This window comes from Pseudophryne corroboree, chromosome 4 (genome assembly GCF_028390025.1).
Source record: "Pseudophryne corroboree isolate aPseCor3 chromosome 4, aPseCor3.hap2, whole genome shotgun sequence".
Taxonomy (NCBI): domain Eukaryota; kingdom Metazoa; phylum Chordata; class Amphibia; order Anura; family Myobatrachidae; genus Pseudophryne; species Pseudophryne corroboree.
Window position 1 is genome coordinate 278,396,809 of NC_086447.1, and position 25,816 is coordinate 278,422,624.

Consider the following 25,816-nt stretch of genomic DNA (forward strand, 5'->3'; position numbering starts at 1 on the left):
ATATATATATATATATATACAGGGATAACCTTATATAAGTGTTTTTCCCCTTATAGCTGCTGTATGTTTTAATACTGCGCCTAATTAGTGCCCCCCTCTCTTTTTTTAACCCTTTCTGTAGTGTAGTGACTGCAGGGAAGAGCCAGGGAGCTTCCCTCCAACTGAGCTGTGAGGGAAAATGGCGCCAGTGTGCTGAGGAGATAGGCTCCGCCCCCTTTTCGGCGGCCTTATCACCCGTTTTTCTGTATATTCTGGCAGGGGTTAAATGCATCCATATAGCCCAGGAGCTATATGTGATGCATTTTTTGCCATGTAAGGTATTTTTATCATGTTTTATTGCGTCTCAGGGCGTCTCAGGGCGCCCCCCCCCCCCCCCCCCAGCGCCCTGCTGCAGTGCTGTGCGCTACCTTATTGAAGACAGGAACGTCTTCTGCCGCCGATTTTTCCGGACCTCTTCGCTCTTCTGGCTCTGTAAGGGGGCCGGCGGCGCGGCTCCGGGACCCATCCAGGCTGAACCTGTGATCGTCCCTCTGGAGCTAATGTCCAGTAGCCAAGAAGCCCAATCCACTCTGCACGCAGGCGAGTTCGCTTCTTCTCCCCTTAGTCCCTCGATGCAGTGAGCCTGTTGCCAGCAGGTCTCACTGAAAATAACAAACCTAAACTAAAACTTTCACAAGAAGCTCAGGAGAGCCCCTAGTGTGCACCCTTCTCGTCGGGCACAGAAATCTAACTGAGGCTTGGAGGAGGGTCATAGGGGGAGGAGCCAGTGCACACCAGTTAGTCCTAAAGCTTTCTTTAGATGTGCCCAGTCTCCTGCGGAGCCGCTATTCCCCATGGTCCTTACGGAGTCCCCAGCATCCACTTAGGACGTTAGAGAAATATTATTGTAATTTGATTGACAATCCATCTCAGTCAGCGCTGTCTTATTTCTGTTATTCTTGTTTGTCAGTACTCAAAGTGGTTGTTTCATACAGAATGCGGTGAGCAACGCCTTAATCCCAACACCACTCAGAATCCCAGCGCCAACCACCGACATGCCAAAGGTAAGTAACAGGGCGACGGTTAGGGTCTGGAGGGAAGGTACTAGAGGGGGGGGGGTTGTTAGCCGTAGCCACCACTCCCCTCGAGTCTTAGTACTAGCCGCCACCCCCTGTAACTTGGTCCTAGCCACAGCTACACCCCCACTATCTTAGCCCTAGCCACCATCCCGGGTGGGTTAGAGTAGGGGTAAATTAACCATTCCATCTGCATTGTAATTGTTGGGTTGCCAGTGTCGGTCCTGTATCAAAACCATTTCACTAGCACTAGCTTTCTTACAGGTGTATATACCCAAAGTAGAAGAGTTTTAGCTACAGTGTGTGATCACACACACACACACACACACACACACACACACACACACACACACACACACACACACTAGCATTCTCGTACAGCACAATATTTAGTATTGTTTTCTTTTCTTTTGTGCTTTATTTTTATACTGTTATGTTACCAGAATGAGCTAGTAAAGACGATACATAGGATATAAAGTAACAATATAAGTCTGCAAACCTCTGGGAATAGGTCTGTACTGTATCCCTGTAAACCCCAAACCAAATTAGAACTGGCTCCATAATTTCAGAGAGGCGCATCCAATACAGAGTAGTGAAATCAGGTAATATTTCTATGTTTGAGGATGCAAACAGCACTATCAGCGTAATACATAAAAGTACAGTAAATAAAACGGATGTGAACGGAGCATTTAGAGTGATCTTGCTGTTGGTACTATCTTTCTTATGAAAATGAATGCCAAATGTCGGCACACGTAACAGCTGAATTTGGCCAGTATTGGTTTCCAATACCTGATCCTTTAATATTTGCCCAACCCTGGGGGAGATATCAACAGGATGAACAGGAAGTAATGGCTGCTTTTTCAAGGCTTCCATTCTTTGCTGTATGTCATGGATATTCTCCAGGTATGCGAGTGGGGATTCTTCCTCCTGAGCAGAACTGCTCAACGATATAAGGTCCAATTCTTCATCTTCGATCTGCTTCATTGCCTCTATTTGAGGAGCATATAAATCTACTACTTGCTGGTTGAGATCATTAAGGGCGGACAGAAAATGTTGCTTCTTCTCCTCAAATAGTTCAATTAAATTATCAAAAAACACCACCACTTCCTCTTTATCTTCCTGAACGATATTCTTACAATTAGCCATTTGCTCTTCGAGTGCTCTAATTACTGGGGATACACCGGTGAATTTACCATCACTGAGGGTGGCTAATAGTTTAGAAGCCATATTTCGCTCCCTTGTGTAGGCACTTTCTGGATCATCCACCAGATGCCCTCGATGCTGTCCCACTGTAAGACACTGACCACAAATTAGCGTTCGATCTTTGAGACAATACATGTTTAGCTGATTGCTGTGCTCTATACAGGTTTTCATGCTGGAGCGGTGCTGGAGGTGCTTGCTAGATTTATATTTTTCCACAATGGCTTTTAATGCAAAGTTGACTGGCAGAGAATTAACTCCTGTGGCAAATGCTGTAATCCCCCTGCAGGCTGGACATTTAAGTTGCCCCACTGAGTGTCTCCATGAATAACTGGTTGACGACCTGTTTACATTTTCAAGGCAGTCTCTGCAAAAAGTATGTGAGCATTGCAGTATTCTAGGGTCATCAAACATGCTGAAGCAGACGGAGCAAGTCAGCTCTTCTTCTAAGTGATGCATTGCCTGCAACACAACAGAAGTCGGTATAATGAAAAACCAACATAAGTAATGTTTTCATATTTCTAATCCATATTAATATTATTTAGGTGTCTTAACTTCAGTTCCCAGTGCCTAGGAATTCTACTCCAAATGTGTTTCAGACACGCTTATCTTGTGGCTATTTTAAAATATAAAAGCCTGAATAATTATATTTCTCCACTACTAGAAAGGTCCAGAGAAATCATAGAAACTCATAGGTAGATTTATGGTAGACTTACCATTGTTAAATCTTTCTGCAAGGTACACTGGATTCCACAGGGCATATCATCGGGGTGTAGAGTTGGATCTTGATCCGAAGCACCAACAGGCTAAAAAATTTGACTGTTCCCAGGATGCACTGCACCGCCTCCTCTATATAACCCCTCCACCGTGCACAGGAGCTTAGTTTTGTTTACCTGCTACTGCATGGGACTGGTTAAGAGACAGTAGATGTTAGTCACATAGAACCACGTTCTCACGACAGGAGAAGGGACCAGCTGCTAATGCCATACAAACCCAAAAGAAGTGAAGTGCATCAGGGTGGGCGCCCTGTGGAATCCAGTGTACCTCGCAGAAAGAGATTTAACAATAGTAAGTCTACCATAAAATCTCCTTTTCTGCAGCGGGGTACACTGGTATTCCACAGGGAATTACATCGGGGATGTCCTAAAGCAGTTCCTCATGGGAGGGGACGCACTGTAGCAGGCACAAGAACCCAGCGTCCAAAGGAGGCATCCTGGGAGACAGACGTATCAAAGGCATAGAACCTGATGAACGTGTTCACAGAGGACCACGTAGCCACCTTGCACAATTGTTCTAAGGACGCGCCACGGCGAGCCGCCCAAGAAAGTCGAACAGAACGAGTAGAATGGGCCTTAATAGCAGCAGGAGCTGGTAGACCAGCCTGCGCATAAGCTTGTGCCATCACCATTCTAATCCATCTGGCCAAAGTTTGCTTGTTTGCAGGCCAGCCACGTTTGTGAAAACCAAACAGTATGAAGAGGGAATCAGTCCTCTGAAAGGAGACAGTCCTCTCCACATATATACGGAGAGCCCGTACCACATCCAAATACCTTTCTTTGGAACACAAACCAGGAGAGATAAAGGCCGGAACCACAATCTCTTGGTTAAGGTGGAAAGATGACACCACCTTAGGCAGATAACCAGGGCGAGTACGGAGAACTGCCCGGTCACGATGAAATATCAGGAAGGGCAGACGACAGGACAAAGCGCCTCAGTCCGACACTCTTCTAGCAGAGGCAATAGCCAACAGGAACAGGACCTTAATAGTAAGCCATTTCAGGTCCACTTGCAGGGTATTAAGGACAACAGACAGATCCCATGGAGCCACAAGAAGGACATAAGGAGGTTGTATCCGCAAGACTCCCTGAGTGAAGGTATGAAAGTCAGGAATAGACGCAAGTTTCCTCTGAAATTACACAGACAAGGCAGAAATATGAACCCTGAGGGAGGCCAGATGAAGACCTAAGTCCAGGCCTTGTTGCAGAAAAGCCAGAAGTCATGGGGTTCTGAGCTTGTAAACATCGTAGTTCTTCGCAGCACACCAGGTGAAGTAAGAGTTCCAGACCCTGTAGTAAATCCGAGCCGAAGCCGGTTTACAGGCCTTCAACAGTTTGGATGACCGCCTCAGAGAAACTTTTTGCCCTCAGGAGTGACGCTTCAAGATCCACGCCGTCAAAGCCAGTCTGGCCAAGTCTGTGTAGACACAAGGGCCCTGAATGAGGAGGTCTGGGAGTTGAGGAAGTAGTAGAAGACATTCCATCGATAGACCCTGCAGGACTGATAACCAATGCCGCCTGGGCCACGCTGGAGCGACTAGAAGTAACATTCCTCCTTTTTGCTTGAACTTCCGCAGAACCCTGGGCAGGAGTGACACCGGAGGTAACACGTATGGCAGTCAAAATTTCCATGGAATTGCCAGTGCGTCCATGAACACTGCTTGAGGATCGCTTGTCCGTGATCTGAAGACCGGAACTTTGTGATTGTGTCGAAATGCCATCAGGTCTACGTCTGGTAGGCCCCACTTGTCCACTAGGAGTTGAAACACCTCCGGATGAAGGCTACACTCTACGGCGTGTATGTACTGACGACTGAGGAAATTCGCTTCCCAGTTGAGGACACCCGGAATGAACACTGCCGATATTGCTGGCAGATAGCGTTCCGCCCAATGAAGAATTCTGGACTCTTCCATCATTGCTTTTCGGCTTTGAGTGCCGCCTTGACGATTTATGTATGCCACTGCGGTGGTGTTGTCCGACTGTACTTGAACAGGCCTGTTCCTTAACAGAGGCAGGGCTAATGTCAAGGCATTGAACACTTCCCGCAGTTCCAGAATGTTGATGGGGAGGAGAGACTCCTCCTTGGTCCAGCAACCCTGGAGAGTGGTTTGCTCGAACACCGCGCCCCATCCCTGCAGACTGGCATCCGTCGTCAGGAGGACCCAGTGGGGAATCTAGAAGGGACGGCCCCTGCTCAACTGTTGATCCTGGAGCCACCAGGACAGGGATAAGCGGACCTCTGGAGTCAGGACCATCATTTAGACCTGAGCTGCTGAGGCAGAACGTCCCACTTGGATAGGATTAACCATTGGAGAGGGCGAGAATGGAATAGAGCATACTCCACCATGTCGAAAGTCGACACCATCAGGCCTAGTACTTGCATTGCCGAGTGAATAGACACTTTTGGGTGAGAGAGGAAGTATCTGATCCTGTCCTGAAGCCTCAGGACCTTCTCTGGAGACAGAAACAGCCTCTGGCTGTGTGTATCCAGCAGGGACCCCAGGTGCACCATGTGCCGCGCAAGGACCAGGGAGGACTTTTTCCAATTGATCAGCCATCCGTGGGCTGTGAGGAATTGCACCGTCAGCTGGAGATGACTCAGGAGGACATCTAGGGGGCTTGCCAGGATCAGCAGGTCATCCAGATACGGCAGAATCCCGATTCCCTGTTGACAGAAATGAGCTGTCATCACGACCATGACCTTGGTGAAAATCCAAGGGGGCGTAGTCAGTCCAAACGGCAGAGCCCTGAATTGATAATGGAGGTTGTCAATAGCAAACCGCAGATATTGCTGATGCAAAATGGCAATATGTATATGCAGGTAAGCATCCTGTATATCCAGGGATACCATGTAGTCCCCAGGATCCATGGCCAGTACAATGGAGCACACTGTTTCCATACGGAACCTGGAAACTATCACAAACTTGTTCCGTGACTTGAGGTTGAGAACAGGCTGGAAAGGCCCATTGGGTTTCGGTTCTAGAAACAGGGTTATGTAGTAGCCCCTCCCTGTTTGGGAGATAGGCACCAGCACCACCACTCCTGTCTCCAGGATGGATTGGACCACCAAGTGTAGAGCTTGCGCCTTCAACGGGTCCGATGGGATGACCGCTGCGCAAACTGTTGAGGGCGACGGCTCTTGAAAAAGAGACCGCATACCCGTGAGAGACAACTTCCTGCACCCACGCGTCTGAAGTGGTCTTTAACCAGACCTGGGTGAACTGCAGGGGTCGGCCTCCCACCCTGGGGTCCCCCAGGGGGAGGCCCACCCAGTCATGCTGCAGGCTTGTACGGTTTGGAAACAGGCTGATAGGCAGCCCAGGATTGTTTAGATTTGGGCTTACCGGTCTTGGAAGTACGAGGCTTGCTCGAGTACTCCCGACCCTTTGATTTACCCGAGGTCCGAAAGGAATGCAAAGTACAACTTTTAGCATTCGAAGCAGAAGGAGAAGAAGTAGTAGGAAGGCATGCAGTCTTAGCAGAGGCTAAGTCAGTCACGATCTTATTAAGATCTTCACCAAAAAGGATGTCTCCCTTAAAAGGGAGCACCTCCAGAGTCTTCTTAGAATCTAGGTCAACCTTCCAGGACCGCAACCATAGAATCCAGCGAGCCAAAATAGACGTAGTGGACTCTAGAATACCTGCCTCAGAGGACGCCTCTTCAATATAATGTGAGGCGGTGGTAATATGAGACAGACACTGTTTGGCAATCAGAAATATCCTGAGGTAGCTCTTCCTCCAGTACCTGAACCCACGCATCAATAGCTTTTGCAGCCCAGGAGGCCGCAATAGTGTGCCTGCTAATTGCCCCAGTTAGGGAATAAATACACTTCAGGCATCCCTCCACACGCTTATCTTTCGGTTCCTTCAGGGAGGTGACAGTGGTGACAGGCAGAGAAGAGGAAACCACAATCCGGGCATCATGAGAGTCGACCGGCGGTGGAGTTTCCCACTTGTTAGTCAACTTCGCAGGGATAGGAAAACGAGCCAACATCTTCTTAGATAGGGCAAACTTCTTTCCTGGGGAGACCCAAGCCTCTTGACGTATGTCAATTAAAAGGGCAGAGTGAGGAAAAACTACCTTTGCCACCTTCTGACGCTTGAATTTATCAGGCTTTTTTGATGCAGTAGTGGGATCAGCTTCATCATCCATCTGGAGAACCATTTTGATAGCTTCCACTAATTCAGGGACATCAACCTGAGGTACATGCTCCCCAACAGAGTCCGCTGAGTCAGAAACCGTTGGATCAGTATAGGTCTCATCTTCATCAGAAGTAGTATCTGAAACATGAGTGGATTGAGAGGAGGAAATCACACGCTTAGAGTACCCCTTAGCCCCATAGGGCTGAGATGTAGACTTCTGTTTAACCAAGGATTTAATAAAAACCTGTATCTGGTTAGATAGTGTGTCCGCCCAAGGAAGGTTAGCTACAGGGACAATTTGTGGCTGCAATGGCACAGGCAGTCCCACGGGGGGCGTAAGACGCGTTACCAAAGTATTTAACATACAAGAAAAGGTGGCCCACGGTGGCTCTTGGTTGACCACAGGTGGAGTGGGAGATGTAAGGGACCCAGTACCCACACCCTCAGCAGCAGGTTTCCCTCTCAATAAATCTGTGGAAGCAGCACTGCCTGATGCAGGAGCGTCCACGGAATTCCCGCCCTGTTGGGCGGGCATTATGAGGAATGTAGCCGTGCTGCACAGAGTACAATATAGCCAAACAATAGTAATACCGCAATCCCCTGATTTATGTGCCAATAAAAGCAGGACACAAACAGAGAAATTAATCGGTATGGGGTGACTGAAAATACACAAAAAAAATAATACACTGAGATGTATAGACGGCCGCACAGTCCGTCAAACATGGGCGAATCGGGATTTGTACCTGGCAGGTCCCCCTGGGGGACCCTCTTACCTCCACCCCAAGTCCTGCAGCCACGCGATCCTGGAGATGATGCAGCGGCGGTGTGCCAAAATACTGATGCGTCTCCACTGTAAGTACCCAGGAACCAGTCCGCGGGAGTATACAGCGCCGCAAAGGGGAGGTGATGGAGCTGCAGCACGGCATGTCTCCCAGACATAAAAGTGCTGCGGCTCAGTCAGCATAGTAAAAGCTTTCTTCATTTTTCAAAGTCTTCAGGGCTGCCTCAGGCAGCCCCCTCTGTTAGTGACCTGTACTGCAGGCACCAACTTTAAAACTGAGCTCCTATGCACAGAGGAGGGGTTATATAGAGGAGGCGGTGCAGTGCATCCTGGGAACAGTCAAAGTTTTGGCCTGTTGGTGCCTCGGATCAAGATTCAACTCTACACCCCGATGTTATGCCCTGTGGAATCCAGTGTACCTTGCAGAAAGAGATCTAACAATGGTAAGTCTACCATAAATCTACCTATGAGTTTCTATGATTTCTCTGGATCAAGATTCAACTCTACACTCCGATGTTATTCCCTGTGGAATACCAGTGTACCCCACTGCAGAAATTTAAGTTATCAAAAAATAGTTACTTCAGTGGCAGATATGGGCACTGAAAATAAAGGATTCTTCCAAAGGTTTCATAAATAGATGGTATTCAAAATAAAATCCTGTTATAACCACGTTATAAAATATCTCTTTCTTTAAAAATAATATTTAAAAAGAAAAACAAAAAAAACACCACATAAAAATAATTTGATTTACATAACTATTTAAAAAAAAAAAAAAAAACCCACAGCTGCACTAGACCTGCTTATTAAAAAAAATAAAAAATATAATTGTATTTAAGAAATCAGATTGGTTGTTATTATTATAAATATATACAGGTGGAGTATCCCTTATCCAAAATGCTTGGGACCAGAAGTATTTTAGATATCGGATTTTTCCGTATTTTGGAATAATTGCATACGGCGATGGGACCCAAGTCTAAGAACAGAATGCATTTGTGTTTCATTTACATCTTATACACACAGCCTGAAGGTCATTTTAGCCTATATTTTTAATAACTTTGTGCATTAAACAAAGTGCGTATACATTCACACATTTCATTTGTGTTTCATATACACACAGCCTGAAGGTCATTTAATACAAAATTTTTAATAACTTTGTGTATTGAGCCATCAGAAAGCAAAGGTTTCACTATCACTCAAAAAATTCCGTATTTTGGAATATTTGGATATGGGATACTCAACCTGTATGTAATAATTGTGTGCCAAGTGCACTCACCTGAAGTTTTCAGAAGTTGAGAGTACTATACGATGCAGACACGTTTGCAAATATTTATTCTAATTATTCATAAAAGGTAATTAGCTTCGAAAACGTTGTATAATCCACAAATGGTCACAATATCCTTAAACAAGTTGAGTATCCCATATCCAAATATTCCGAAATACGGAATATTCCGAAATACAGACTTTTTTGAGTGAGATAGTGAAAATAGGATTTTGGTACTCACCGTTAAATCCTTTTCTCCTAGTCCGTAGAGGATGCTGGGGACTCCAAAAGGACCATGGGGTATAGACGGGATCCGCAGGAGCTTGGGCACACTAAAAAGACTTAATACTGGGTGTGAACTGGCTCCTCCCTCTATGCCCCTCCTCCAGACCTCAGTTATAGGAACTGTGCCCAGGAGAGACGGACATTACAAGGAAAGATTTTTGTCTTAACTAAGGGCTACCAAATTACCAGCCCACACCATAAACATACCGTACAACCGGAATAACGCCAAACTAGATAACAGTATGCATAAAACTCCAGCAACCAGCTGCAACAAACCAATACACAAGTCGTGTATAAACTAACTTAACCAGTAAGAAAATATATAATGCAAGCAATAGTCCGCACTGGGACGGGCGCCCAGCATCCTCTACGGACTAGGAGAAAAGGATTTAACGGTGAGTACCAAAATCCTATTTTCTCTTACGTCCTAGAGGATGCTGGGGACTCCAAAAGGACCATGGGGATTATACCAAAGCTCCAGAATGGGCGGGAGAGTGCGGACGACTCTGCAGCACCGACTGAGCAAACGCCAGGTCCTCATCGGCCAGGGTATCGAACTTATAGAATTTAGCAAAAAAGTGTTCGAACCCGACCAAGTAGCTGCTCGGCAAAGCTGTAGTGCCGAAACACCTCGGGCAGCCGCCCAAGATGAGCCCACCTTCCTGGTAGAATGGGCTTTAACCGACTTCGGCACCGGCAACCCCACCGAAGAATGAGCTTGCTGGATCGTACTACAAATCCAGCGTGCAATAGTCTGTTTTGACGCGGGATGACCAACCTTGTTGGCCGCATACAAAACAAACAACGCTTCAGTTTTCCTAGTAACAGCTGTCCTAGAAACTTAAACTTTTAACGCTCTTACAACATCCAGAGATTTTGGAATCGCCACTTCTTCCGTAGCTACCGGAACCACAATAGGTTGGTTAATGTGAAATGACGAACCCACCTTCGGTAGAAATTGTTGACGAGTCCTCAATTCCGCCCTATCCGCATGAAAACTCAAGTACGGACTCTTATGAGATAAAGCTGCCAATTCCGATACTCGCCTGGCAGATGCCAGCGCCAAAAGCATAACTACCTTCCAAGTGAGAATTTTTAATTCAACCGTCCGCAAAGGTTCAAACCAGGAAGACATGAGGAACCGTAAGACGCTACAGGCGGTACAAACGGTGGATTGATATGCATTACACCCTTTACAAAAGTCTGAACCTCTGGGAGGGCAGCTAACTCTTTTTGAAAGAAAATAGACAAAGCCGAAATTTGCACTTTGATGGAACCCAATTTCAGGCCTGCATCTACACCCGCCTGTAAAAAGTGGAGAAAACGACCCAAGTGAAAATCCTCCGCAGGAGCCTTTTTAACCTCACACCAGGAAACATATTTCCTCCAGATACGGTGATAGTGTTTCGCCGTAACCTCTTTCCTAGCCTTAATGAGAGTTGGAATGACCTCCCTGGGAATACCCTTACGAGCTAAGATCTGGCGCTCAACCTCCATGCCGTCAAACGCAGCCGCGGTAAGTCCGGAAACACGCATGGACCCTGTAACAGATCCTCTCTTAGAGGAAGCGGCCAAGGATCTTCCACCAGTAAGTCCTGAAGATCCGGGTACCAGGCCCTGAACCCTTGCTCGACGAATGATCCCCAGCACCTTTGGAATGAGAGGAAGAGGAGGGAACACATACACCGACTGGAAGACCCACGGAGACACCAGGGCGTCCACCGCCGTGGCTTGTGGGTCCCTTGACCTGGAACAATACCTCGGGAGCTTCTTGTTGAGCCGAGACGCCATCATGTCTATCAACAGAATTCCCCAGCGTCTTGTCACTTCTGCAAATACCTCTTGGTGCAGAGCCCACTCTCCCGGATGGAGGTCGTGTCTGCTGAGGAAATCCGCTTCCCAGTTGTCCACCCCCGGTAGGAAAACCGCTGACAGTGCGCTGACGTGTTGTTCCGCCCAGCGAAGTATCTTTGTGGCCTCCGCCATTGCTGCTCTGCTCCTCGTTCCGCCTTGCCGGTTTATATGGGCCACCGCTGTGATGTTGTCTGACTGTACCAGGACCGGTCGACCCTGAAGAAGACTTCTTGCTTGGAGCAGGCCGTTGTAAATGGCTCTTAACTCTAGAACATTTATGTGGAGACAGGCTTCCTGGAGCGACCATTTTCCCTGGAAATTTCTTCCTTGGGTGACTGCGCCCCAGCCCCGGAGACTTGCATCTGTTGTCAGAAGTACCCAATCCTGGATACCGAATCGGCGTCCCCCCAGGAGGTGATGAGCTTGTAGCCACCACAGGAGAGAAATTCTGGCTCTGGGAGATAGACTTATCTTCCGGTGAATGTGTAGGTGAGACCCGGACCATTTGCTCAACAAGTCCCACTGAAACACGCGGGCGTGAAATCTGCCGTATGGAATGGCTTCGTACGCCGCAACCATCTTCCCCAGAACCAGAGTACAATGATGGATCGACACACTCGTCGGCTTCAGAAGTTCTCTGACCATCGTCTGCAATTCCAGAGCCTTTTCTTCTGGAAGGAACAACTGGGATTTCGGCAAATTGAGGACCCATCCGTGTTGTCGCAGAATCGATAGAGACAACTCTACACTTGTCAGCAATCGTTCCTTGGACTTCGCCTTTATCAGGAGATCGTCCAAGTACGGGATAATTGAAACCCCTTGTTTGCGAAGAAGAACCATCATTTCCGCCATGACCTTGGTGAAAAACCTCGGAGCCGTGGAAAGCCCAAACGGCAACGTCTGAAATTGGTAATGAGAATCCTGTATCGCAAACCTGAGGAAAGCCTGATGCGGAGTGTGACAACACGTGATGACACAGCCGGCACGTCGTGCCGCACAGTGGTAAAAGACACATGGTTACTTTCCTAGCCCTGGTCCTACCCATGGACTACACTAATTGTTGATCTGTATTTGGCTATATACTAGGCAATATTGTATTATATTGTATGATGTTATTGTTACAAGGGTACAGTTATGTTTTCGATGTTTATATATGAATGTATTGGTTATTGTGTTAAAGTTTGTAAAATAATGTTTCCCCCATGTGACTGCTCAGATAACCTGTGTGTTTGCTGTTGGGTAGATACAGCCAGTATCAGATGTCAGGCCATACAGCACCCTCATTCTTCCCCACACAATGGATTCGAGGCCACACAATCAGATTAAGTAAGGTTAATTTAGTTAACATCTATTGTGGCCTAGGGAACATGCCTGGGCATGTGAAAGTAGGTTTGATCTGAGAGAGAAGGTCAGAGAGTGGCAGGAGACTGGCTAAGAAGTAATGTTCTGTCAGGAGTTCCAGGAGGGAATTGTCGTGTAGAATTGGATCACAGAAGTGTGCTGAGCTGTTTATAACCCATTCTGTTCAATAAACCACTGTTGGATTTTCATCTACCACCATGACTGAGTGATTTGGAACCCAGTATCCTCACATTTGGTGGCAAGCAGAGGGATCACTCAGGTTACAAGCATGGATGCAAGATATTACAGCAGATTGGAGGCAGCAGCACAATATTACAAAGACATCAAGAAGGGAGTCCTGCAAGGACTGTGTCATGGAAACAAAATTGTAATCAATACAGTGGATACCAAGGAATCCCTAATTGGAAAACTGGCTCAATGGGACTTTGAGCACCCTTGTGATAAGGAGGAAGAGGAGGATACCGTCCAGGCCTCAGCGGAGGAGACCAGTAATGGAACCAAGGCAGTGGAGCTTGTGGTTGGAAGTTCGTCAGCATATCGGCAGGCTGGGAAGCCGGATCTGTTATTTATAGTTACCAAAATGCAGTACATTTGGGAGTACTGGAATGAAGCACAGCGGGTAATCAGCAGGTGGAGAGTATCCAGCATACAGGACAAGTTGTGTCATCTGGGGAATGTGTTCATGCACTGCAGAAGTGAAGCAGCCACATGGAATCTGCTAGGGGAGCCAGAGTTTGAGGAATTCAGGGAGGAAGTGATCGCCACAGTGGCCCAAATGGCACAAAGGATACAATATACAGAGACGGAAGGGCAAGTGCAGAGTAAATTGTCTTCCCGGACAGAGCCAGAGGAAGTGGCATTGGATCGGGGGCCCCTGGATACCCCAGCATGGCGAGACCAGTGTTACAGGGTGGATGCAGAAAGGCACCACCTGCAACAGCTTCTCCCATACCCAAGGGAAGAAGTTGCCCAGTGGTCTATACGGAAAGAAGCACACGAAGTGAAGACAGCAGTGAGCACAATCCAGGCACCCCAGGAGGAACTGCACTACAACTTCCCTTTTGCTGAGATGGAGGATGAGGACTTATGGGCCCTACACACTGGCCGACTTCACTGCACGATATGAACGATCTTGTTCATTAATGAACGAGATAACGTTCATATCGTGCAGTGTGGAGTCACCAGCGATGAACGATGCGCGGCCCCGCGCTCGTTCATCGCTGGTGACATGTCGGCTGTGCATGCAGGCCAATATGGACGAGATCGTCCATATTTGCCTGCACGTCTATGGAGCCGGGTGACGGGGGGGGGAGTGAAGAAACTTCACTCCCCCCGTCACTGCCCCTACCCCCGCCGCCGGGTCGCCCGTCGGCCGTATCGGCCGTCGGGCACCTCGGTGGCACATCGCGAGATGTGTAGGGCCTATTAGTGAGAGAGTGTCAAGAACTGTCTGCCCAGTATGTTACACTGGAAAAGAACGACCTTGACCAGGTGGATGCAAGGAAGCACTGTCTGCAACCCATTCTCTTCTCTCTGGGGGAATGTCGCAGTGAAACACTCAGTGACCGGCCTGAGCTGTGTTACAACTGGCCATTTGCAGGCTTGGAGGATATAGAAACCATCCCAGACTGCCAGCGAGACATTGAGGAAGAAGTTGCCACTATCACCCGACCACCACTTGAGCAACAGAGCCTCCAAGGGAATCCTTCAGGTGAGCACCAACCAGTCCTGGCTACTGAGCCATTTACAGTGTTGTGTTTGGGGGAGGCTACTGAAAGTGAGAAGGAAGTGGGGTCTGTCATTCAAACACCCCAGGAGAAGATGCACTATGCCTTCCCATTTGCAGAGGTGGAAGAGGAGATCTCTACGAGGGCAGCAGTAGGTGGTAATGTCCCAACTATAAGCATGGCTAGTGCAGACAGTGTCTCACTTCAGGCTGATCAGCATATTCGGCTGAGGGAGGCCTATTATGAAGCTATGTTCATGGCTGCCCCAGTTATTTTATCAGAAAATGATGGTCAGGAAGGGCCCAGTGTATCCCTAGCTACTGTATTTCTCCCAGAAGATTCTGGAGGTCTGTTCCCATTCAGTGAACTTGATGGTAAGGAGCTGCAGTCTGAATGCCAGAATCTTCCCTGTGTCTCAGAGAGAATCCAGGTATCAGACATGGTGAAAATAGCATCAGCTCAGGAACTGGAAGGGAACATGTTGCTCTACTCTAGGGCACCTGAATGTGCTTTGGACTGGCATTGTGTGCAAGGTGAAATGACTGACTCTAACCAGGACAATGATGTTCAGCCAGGACATGTAACAGTGAATGGAGAAGATAATGCCACTGTTCCTGTGAACCTACATCCATGTTCCAGTACAACCATGGTCGAGTTGGTGGGTACACAAAAGGAAGCTGAGCAGATTGTACTCCAGGCCAAAGCATACAAGACTCAGAGTAGAATCCCACAAGTTACCCAGCCAGCCAGGCTGGAGGAAGCATTTACCCAGGATAGCACAGAAGAAACCTCTGGCATGAAGGAATCCCCATTGTGCCCTGCCAATTACCATACCCGTGGTTCTTGTTTGGGGGAGGCAAGCCACTATCCTGATGCACCAGAGGTGATGGAAGTGGGGTTCCCAGGGAATACATTGTCGGGGAGGGAGAGTGAGGGCCCCAGAGATCAGATTTTGTTTATGGAGGAAAACTGTGACTATGTGAAATTTGAGGTTACCCAGTTGGGTGTAGGGGAATTATTAAGTCCCCAGGCGCAGTTATTGGACTTACTGAATTACACTGTTGCACATGCTGTTACCCCAACCCAGCGGCTGTCTACAAAGGGGACTTTGATTAATGTATTTGGATTGGACACAGGGGGGAAATACAAGAACTATGGACTGCTGATCACGTTTCCACCGGACCCTGGTAAGACTGTATTGAGTTATGTACTGTGGGCCACACACCCACCAGACCGGGGAAAGAAATCCCCACACAAGCGTTGTGACAATTGTTACAGGCTTTGGACATGGAACGCTGGTGGGCTCCGTACAAACTGTAAAATGCTATTCACAAAACCACCAGGCCCACAAGAGAAACCAGCCAGTCATTGTTATGATGGGGCACAGACTGTCTGATGTAGGAGAGCATCACTGCGCTCAGCAAGCTTCAGATACTTAGGACACAGGCCTAGAAAGTAGGGGGAGGTAATGTGACGACACGTGATGACACAGCCGGCACGTCGTGTCGCACAGTGGTAAAAGACACATGGTTACTTTCCTAGCCCTGGTCCTACCCATGGACTACACTAATTGTTGATCTGTATTTGGCTATATACGAGGCAATATTGTATGATGTTATTGTTACAAGGGTACCGTTATGTTTTTGATGTTTATATATGAATGTATTGGTTATTGTGTTATAGTTTGTAAAATAATGTTTCCCCCATGTGACTGCTCAGATAACCTGTGTGTTTGCTGTTGGGTAGATACAGCCAGTATCAGATGTCAGGCCATACAACACCCTCATTCTTCCCCACACAATGGATTCGAGGCCACACAATCAGATTAAGTAAGGTTAATTTAGTTAACATCTATTGTGGCCTAGGGGACATGCCTGGGCATGTGAAAGTAGGTTTGATCTGAGAGAGAAGGTCAGAGAGTGGCAGGAGACTGGCTAAGAAGTAATGTTCTGTCAGGAGTTCCAGGAGGGAATTGTCGTGTAGAATTGGATCACAGAAGTGTGCGGAGCTGTTTATAACCCATTCTGTTCAATAAACCACTGTTGGATTTTCATCTACCACCATGACTGAGTGATTTGGAACCCAGTATCCTCACACGGAGGATATATCGGCACATGTAAGTAGGCATCCTTTATGTCGACTGACGCCATAAAATCCCCCCCCTCCAGGCTGGCAATCACCGCTCGAAGGGATTCCATCTTGAACCTGAAGACTTTCAAGTATGGATTGAAGGATTTTAGATTTAGAATTGGTCTGACCGAACCGTCCGGTTTCGGTACCACAAAGAGGCTCGAGTAGAACCCCTCCCCCCGCTGGGACGGAGGGACGGGAACAATGACCCTCTGTAGACACAATTTTTGAATGGCCGCCTGGACCACCTCCCTGTCCGGAAGAACCACTGGTAATGCCGAAATGAAGAACCGGTGAGGCAGCATCTCCTGAAACACTATTTCTAACACCCAAGGATCCAGGTCTGATTGAATCCAGACCTGGCTGAATACCTGAAGACGGCCCCCCACCGGTCCGGACTCCCCCAGGGAAGCCCCAGCGTCATGCGGTGGACTTGGTAGCAGCCGGGGAGGACTTCTGGTCCTGTGCACCTGAGGTTGCAGGAAGTTTTCTTCCCCGTCCTCTACCCTTTGAGGCGAGGAAAGACGAACCCTTTCCACGCCTTTATTTATTGTGACGAAAGGACTGCATTTGCTGATGTGGTGCCTTCTTCTGTTGTGTGGGAACATAAGGAAAAAAAGAGGACTTACCCGCAGTCGCGGTCGAGACTAGGTCCGCCAGGCCGTCCCCAAACAAGACCGTACCTTTAAAGGGTAGAGCTTCCATAGACCTCTTGGAGTCGGCATCAGCATTCCATTGATGGATCCACAAGGCCCTCCTGGCAGATATCGACATGGCATTGGTCCTTGATCCCAAGAGACAGACGTCCCTTGCCGCGTCCTTCAGGTAATCTGCAGCGTCCTCAATATAACCAAGAGTTAGAAGGACATTATCTTTATCAAGAGTATCCATGTCACTAGCTAAATTCTCCGCCCATTTAGCAATAGCTCTACTCACCCATACCGACGCCACAGCAGGTCTGAGCAATGCACCCGTATTAGCGAAAATGGACTTCAGACACGTCTCCAACTTGCGATCCGCCGGATCCTTGAGAGCTGCAGTGTCAGGAGACGGAAGCGCCACTTTCTTAGACAAACGGGATAGAGCTTTATCAACGGTTGGAGATGTCTCCCATTTTTCCCTGTCATCAGAGGGAAAAGGATACACCATAAAAATCCTCTTGGGAATCTGCCATTTCTTATCCGGCGATTCCCAAGACTTTTCACAAAGAGTATTCATTTCATGAGAGGGGGGAAACTTTACCTCAGGTTTCTTCCCCTTGAATAAGTAAATCCTTGTTTCCTGCACCGCAGGTTCATCAGAAATGTGCAACACATCCTTTATAGCCACAATCATGTACTGAATACTCTTAACCAAACGTGGATGTAACGCCGCCTCAGTGAAATCGACCTCGGAATCAGAGTCCGTGTCGGTATCCGTATCTCCCACCTGAGTAAAAGGCCTCTTATGGGACCCGGATGGGGTCTGTACCTGAGATAAAGCCTCCTCCATAGATTTCTTCCAGACCTGGGTCTGTGACTCAGACTTATCTAACCTCTTAGATAAAGAAGCTACATTGGAATTTATTGTAGTAAGGAGTGCTAGTAAATCAGGAGTCGGCTGCGTCGACAGTGCTAGCTCTAGCCCCGCATCCCCACCTCCTATAACCTCCTCTGGTGAATAACATTCAGGTTCCGACATGTCGACACGCAGTACCGACACCCACAACACCCAGAACCGTCCCAGCAAGGTGACAGGCCCACAATTCAGCCAAGAGGAGACAGAGGGAGTATGCCAGCTCACACCCCAGCGCCTGTATTGGGACACAGAAGATTAAGTGTACCCAGCGCTGCCTTATAGTTCACAACTGGTACCCCACAGCGGCTCCCCACTGGAGATGCCCCTTATACTTGCAGAACACGTGGAGGTCCCGGCAGCGTCTCTCCCTCGGTGCTGTGTAGGGAGAAAATGGCACGCGAGTGAGCCGCGGATCGAAGCTCCGCCCCCTTCCCGGCAGCTTCGGCCCGCCAAATTTTAACATACAAAAAATGCCCGGCGGGGGTCTGTAATAAAGTGCCTCGGCACCTACGATCTTTTGCCAACTCAGTAACCTCAGTAACATGCCCCCCAGGGTGCCCCCCCCCCCCCCAGCGCCCTGTACCCAGTGACAAGCGTTGGTGATGTGTGTGTGGGAGCATGGAGCACAGCGTTACCACTGTGCTTTACCTTCCGTCACTGAAGTCTTCTGCCGTCCTGAAGTCTTCTGTTCTTCTCATACTCACCCGACTTCTGGCTTCTGTGAGGGGGTGACGGCGTGGCTCCGGGAACAAGCAGCTAGGCGCACCAAGTGATCGAACCCTCTGGAGCTAATGGTGTCCAGTAGCCGAGAAGCAGAGCCTTGAAACTCACAGAAGTAGGTCTGCTTCTCTCTCCTCACTCCCACGCTGCAGGGAGCCTGTAGCCAGCAGGGCTCCCTGAAAATAAAAAACCCAACAAAAAGTATTTTCCTAGAGAAACTCAGGAGAGCTCCCCTAGTGTGCATCCAGTCAATCCTGGGCACAAAGTCTAACTGAGGTCAGGGGGAGGGGCATAGAGGGAGGAGCCAGTTCACACCCAGTCTTAAGTCTTTTTAGTGTGCCCAAGCTCCTGCGGATCCAGTCTATACCCCATGGTCCTTTTGGAGTCCCCAGCATCCTCTAGGACAGGGGTGTCCAACCTTTCACCTTCCCTGGGCCACATTAGAAGATGAAAATTTGGTTTGGGCCGCACATAAAATAAAATAACAGTAACGATACCTGAATGAGAGACAGATTACTTACCTACATCCCGCGCCGGTCACGTCCACTTGTCCAGTAGAATCCAAAAGGGTCGGTACCTAAAAAAAAATAAGAATTTACTCACCGGTAATTCTATTTCTCGTAGTCCGTAGTGGATGCTGGGGACTCCGTCAGGACCATGGGGAATAGCGGCTCCGCAGGAGACAGGGCACAAAATTTAAAAGTTTGACCACTAGGTGGTGTGTACTGGCTCCTCCCCCTATGACCCTCCTCCAAGCCTCAGTTAGGATACTGTGCCCGGACGAGCGTACACAATAAGGAAGGATTTTGAATCCCGGGTAAGACTCATACCAGCCACACCAATCACACCGTACAACTTGTGATCTGAACCCAGTTAACAGTATGATAACGTAGGAGCCTCTGAAAAGATGGCTCACAACAATAAACAACCCGATTTTTTTGTAACAATAACTATGTACAAGTATTGCAGACAATCCGCACTTGGGATGGGCGCCCAGCATCCACTACGGACTACGAGAAATAGAATTACCGGTGAGTAAATTCTTATTTTCTCTGACGTCCTAGTGGATGCTGGGGACTCCGTCAGGACCATAGGGATTATACCAAAGCTCCCAAACGGGCGGGAGAGTGCGGATGACTCTGCAGCACCGAATGAGAGAACTCCAGGTCCTCCTTAGCCAGGGTATCAAATTTGTAGAATTTTACAAACGTGTTCTCCCCTGACCACGTAGCTGCTCGGCAGAGTTGTAATGCCGAGACCCCTCGGGCAGCCGCCCAAGATGAGCCCACCTTCCTTGTGGAGTGGGCATTGACAGATTTAGGCTGTGGCAGGCCTGCCACAGAATGTGCCAGTTGAATTGTGCTACAAATCCAACGAGCAATCGTCTGCTTAGAAGCAGGAGCACCCAGCTTGTTGGGTGCATACAGTATAAACAGCGAGTCAGATTTTCTGACTCCAGCCGTCCTTGAAATATATATTTTCAATGCTCTGACAACGTCCAGCAACTTGGAATCCTCCAAATCGCTAGTAGCCGCAGGCACCACAATAGGCTGGTTCAGGTGAAACGCTGATACCACCTTAGGCAGAAAATGAGGACGCGTCCTCAATTCTGCCCTATCCAAATGGAAAATCAGATATGGGCTTTTATACGATAAAGCCGCCAATTCCGACACTCTCCTGGCTGAAGCCAGGGCCAGTAGCATGGTTACTTTCCATGTAAGATATTTCAAATCTACCGATTTGAGTGGCTCAAACCAATGGGATTTGAGAAAATCCAAAACTACATTGAGATCCCACGGTGCCACTGGGGGCACAACCGGGGGCTGTATATGTAGTACTCCTTTTACAAAAGTCTGGACTTCAGGAACTGAAGCCAATTCTTTCTGGAAGAAAATCGACAGGGCCGAAATTTAAAACCTTAATGGACCCTAATTTGAGGCCCATAGATAATCCTGTTTGCAGGAAATGTAGGAATCGACCCAGTTGAAATTCCTCTGTCGGGGCCTTCCTGGCCTCACACCATGCCACATATTTTCTCCAAATGCGGTGATAATGTTGTGCAGTCACCTCCTTCCTGGCTTTGACCAGGGTAGGGATGACCTCTTCCGGAATGCCTTTTTCCCTTAGGATCCGGCGTTCAACCGCCATGCCGTCAAACGCAGCCGCGGTAAGTCTTGGAATAGACACGGTCTCTGCTGAAGCAGATCCCTTCTTAGAGGTAGAGGCCACGGATCTTCCGTGAGCATCTCCTGAAGTTCCGGGTACCAAGTCCTTCTTGGCCAGTCCGGAGCCACTAGTATCGTTCTTACTCCCCTTTGCCGTATAATTCTCAGTACCTTGGGTATGAGAGGCAGAGGAGGGAACACATACACTGACTGGTACACCCATGGTGTTACCAGAGCGTCCACAGCTATTGCCTGAGGGTCTCTTGACCTGGCGCAATACCTGTCCAGTTTTTTGTTGAGGCGGGACGCCATCATGTCCACCATTGGTCTTTCCCAATGGACAACAATCATGTGGTGAACACTGCTGACAGTGCTATCACATGATTTTCTGCCCAGCGAAGAATCCTTGCAGCTTCTGCCATTGCCCTCCTGCTTCTTGTGCCGCCCTGTCTGTTTACGTGGGCGACTGCCGTGATGTTGTCCGACTGGATCAACACCGGCTGACCCTGAAGCAGAGGTTTTGCCAGGCTTAGAGCATTGTAGATTGCTCTTAGTTCCAGTATATTTATGTGAAGAGACATTTCCAGGCTTTACCACACGCCCTGGAAGTTTCTTCCTTGTGTGACCGCTCCCCAGCCTCTCAGGCTGGCATCCGTGGTCACTAGGACCCAGTTCTGTATGCCGAATCTGCGTCCCTCTAACAGATGAGCACTCTGCAACCACCATAGCAGAGAGACCCTTGTCCTTGTCGACAATTTTATCCGCTGATGCATCTGCAGATGCGATCCGGACCATTTGTCTAGCAGATCCCACTGAAAAATTCGTGCATGGAATCTGCCGAATGGAATCGCTTCGTAAGAAGCCACCATTTTTCCCAGTACTCTTGTGCATTGATGCACAGACACTGTCCCTGGTTTTAGGAGGTTCCTGACGAGTTCGGATAACTCCCTGGCTTTCTCCTCCGGAAGAAATACCTTTTTCTGAACAGTGTCCAGAATCATCCCTAGGAACAGCAGACGTGTCGTCGGGATCAGTTGGGATTTTGGAAAATTCAGAATCCACCCGTGCTGTTGGAGCACTACTTGAGTTAGTGCTACTCCGACCTCCAGCTGTTCTCTGGATCTTGCCCTTATCAGGAGATCGTCCAAGTAAGGGATAATTAATACGCCTTCTCTTCGAAGAAGGATAATCATTTCGGCCATTACCTTGGTAAAGACCCTGGGTGCCGTGGACAATCCAAACGGCAGCGTCCGAAACTGATAATGACAGTTTTGTACCACGAACCTGAGGTACCCTTGGTGTGAAGGGCAAATTGGGACATGAAGGTAAGCATCCTTGATGTCCAAGGACACCATAAAATCCCCTTCTTCCAGATTCGCTATCACTGCTCTGAGTGACTCCATCTTGAACTTGAATCTTTGTATGTACAGGTTCAGAGATTTCAGATTTAGAATAGGTCTTACCGAGCCGTCCGGCTTCGGTACCACAAATAGCGTGGAGTAATACCCCTTTCCCTGTTGTAGAAGGGGTTCCTTGATTATCACCTGCTGAGAATACAGCTTGTGAATGGCTTCCAATACCGTCGCCCTGTCTGAGGGAGACGTTGGCAAAGCAGATTTTAGGAACCGGCGAGGGGGAGACTTCTCGAATTCCAACCTGTAACCCTGAGATACTACCTGCAGGATCCAGGGGTCCACCTGCGAGTGAGCCCACTGTGCGCTGAAATTCTTGAGGCGACCCCCCACCGCCCCTGAGTCCGCTTGTAAGGTCCCAGCGTCATGCTGAGGCCTTTGCAGAAGCCGGGGAGGACTTCTGCTCCTGGGAAGGGGCTGCTTGCTGCAGTCTCTTACCCTTTCCTTTGCCTCGGGGCAAATATGAATGTCCTTATGCTCGCTTGTTCTTATAGGAACGAAAGGACTGCGGCTGAAAAGACTGCGTCTTTTTCTGCTGGGAGGGGACTTGAGGTAAAAAGGTGGACTTCCCGGCTGTTGCCGTGGCTACCAAATCCGATAGACCGACCCCAAATAATTCCTCCCCTTTATACGGCAATACTTCCATATGCCGTTTGGAATCCGCATCGCCTGACCACTGTCGTGTCCATAGACTTCTTCTGGCAGATATGGACATCGAACTTACTCTTGATGCAAGAGTGCAGATATCCCTCTGTGCATCTCGCATATAAAGGAATGCATCCTTTAATTGCTCTATAGTCAATAAAATACTGTCCCTATCCAGGGTATCAATATTTTCAGTCAGGGAATCCGACCAAGCCACCCCAGCACTGCACATCCAGGCTGAGGCGATTGCTGGTCGCAGTATAACACCAGTATGTGTGTATATACTTTTTAGAGTATTTTCCAGCCTCCTATCAGCTGGATCCTTGAGGGCGGCCGTATCAGGAGACGGTAACGCCACTTGTTTGGATAAACGTGTGAGCGCCTTGTCCACCCTAGGGGGTGTTTCCCAGCGCGCCCTAACCTCTGGCGGGAAAGGGTATAACGCCAATAACTTCTTTGAAATTAGCAGTTTTTTATCAGGGGTAACCCACACTTCATCACACACGTCATTCAATTCCTCTGATTCAGGAAAAACTACAGGTAGTTTTTTCAGACCCCACATAATACCCCTTTTTGTGGTACTTGCAGTATCAGAGATATGCAAAGCCTCCTACATTGCCGTGATCATATAACGTGTGGCCCTACTGGAAAATACGTTCGTTTCTTCACCGTCGACACTAGATTCGGTGTCCGTGTCTGGGTCTGTGTCGACCGACTGAGGCAAAGGGCGTTTTACAGCCCCTGACGGTGTTTGAGACGCCTGTACAGGTACTAACTGGTTTGCCAGTCGTCTCATGTCGTCAACCGACTTTTGCAGCGTGCTGACATTATCACGTAATTCCATAAACAAAGCCATCCATTCCGGTGTCGACTCCCTAGGGGGTGACATCACCATTACCGGCAATTGCTCCGCCTCCACACCAACATCGTCCTCATACATGTCGACACACACGTACCGACACACAGCAGACACACAGGGAATGCTCTGATAGAAGACAGGACCCCACTAGCCCTTTGGGGAGACAGAGGGAGAGTTTGCCAGCACACACCAAAGCGCTATAATTATATAGGAACAACCTTATATAAGTGTTGTTTCCTTATAGCTGCTTAAAATAAGAATTTACTCACCGGTAATTCTATTTCTCGTAGTCCGTAGTGGATGCTGGGAACTCCGTAAGGACCATGGGGAATAGCGGGCTCCGAAGGAGGCTGGGCACTCTAGAAAGATCTTAGACTACCTGGTGTGCACTGGCTCCTCCCACTATGACCCTCCTCCAAGCCTCAGTTAGGTACCGTGCCCGGACGAGCGTACACAATAAGGAAGGATATTGAATCCCGGGTAAGACTCATACCAGCCACACCAATCACACCGTACAACTCGTGATATGAAACACAGTTAACAGTATGAAACAATAGAGCCTCTCAACAGATGGCTCAACAATAACCCGATTTAGTTAACAATAACTATGTACAAGTAATGCAGATAAACCGCACTTGGGATGGGCGCCCAGCATCCACTACGGACTACGAGAAATAGAATTACCGGTGAGTAAATTCTTATTTTCTCTAACGTCCTAGTGGATGCTGGGAACTCCGTAAGGACCATGGGGATTATACCAAAGCTCCCAAACGGGCGGGAGAGTGCGGATGACTCTGCAGCACCGAATGAGAGAACTCCAGGTCCTCCTCAGCCAGGGTATCAAATTTGTAGAATTTTGCAAACGTGTTTGCCCCTGACCAAGTAGCTGCTCGGCAAAGTTGTAAAGCCGAGACCCCTCGGGCAGCCGCCCAAGATGAGCCCACCTTCCTTGTGGAATGGGCATTGACAGATTTTGGCTGTGGCAGGCCTGCCACAGTATGTGCAAGCTGAATTGTACTACAAATCCAACGAGCAATAGTCTGCTTAGAAGCAGGAGCACCCAGCTTGTTGGGTGCATATAAGATAAACAGCGAGTCAGATTTTCTGACTCCAGCCGTCCTGGAAACATATATTTTCAGGGCCCTGACAACGTCTAGCAACTTGGAGTCCTCCAAATCCTTAGTAGCCGCAGGCACCACAATAGGCTGGTTCAGGTGAAACGCTGACACCACCTTAGGGAGAAACTGGGGACGAGTCCTCAATTCTGCCCTATCCATATGGAAAATCAAATAAGGGCTTTTACAAGACAAAGCCGCCAATTCTGATACTCGCCTGGCAGAAGCCAAGGCAAATAACATAACCACCTTCCATGTGAGATATTTCAGATCCACGGTTTTTAGTGGTTCAAACCAAAGTGATTTTAAGAAAACTCAACACCACGTTGAGATCCCAAGGTGCCACAGGAGGCACAAACGGGGGCTGACTATGCAGCACTCCTTTTATAAATGTCTGAACTTCAGGTACTGAAGCTAGTTCTTTTTTGAAAGAAAATCGACAGAGCCGAGATCTGTACCTTAATGGAACCCAATTTAAGGCCCATAGTCACTCCTGCTTGCAGGAAATGCAGAAATCGACCTAGTTGAAATTCCTCTGTTGGGGCCCTTTCGGCCTCACACCATGCAACATATTTTCGCCATATGCGGTGATAATGAGTTGCTGTAACCTCTTTCCTGGCTTTAGTAAGCGTAGGAATTACTTCCTCCGGAATACCCTTTTCCTTCAGGATCCGGCGTTCAACCGCCATGCCGTCAAACGCAGCCGCGGTAAGTCTTGGAACAGACAGGGCCCCTGCTGCCGCAGGTCCTGACTGAGTGGCAGAGGCCA

The 25,816-nt window shown here is 48.5% G+C and overlaps 1 protein-coding gene across 3 annotated transcripts in view; it reads right to left on the minus strand.

Moving 5' to 3' along the window:
* Window positions 1–1,447: 1,447 nt before the first annotated feature.
* TRIM59 (tripartite motif containing 59) overlaps window positions 1,448–25,816 on the minus strand; it is a 43,905-nt gene continuing 19,536 nt past the window's right edge. For 2 of the 3 annotated variants that reach the window (XM_063916167.1, XM_063916165.1), the window contains exon 2: window positions 1,448–2,717. In XM_063916167.1, coding sequence (XP_063772237.1) covers window positions 1,479–2,714 — 1,236 coding nt within the window. In that variant the 5' untranslated portion in view covers window positions 2,715–2,717 and the 3' untranslated portion in view covers window positions 1,448–1,478. Of the gene's footprint in view, window positions 2,718–19,372; window positions 19,403–25,816 lie in introns of those variants that run through there. The other variant, XM_063916166.1, reaches the window with a different exon arrangement.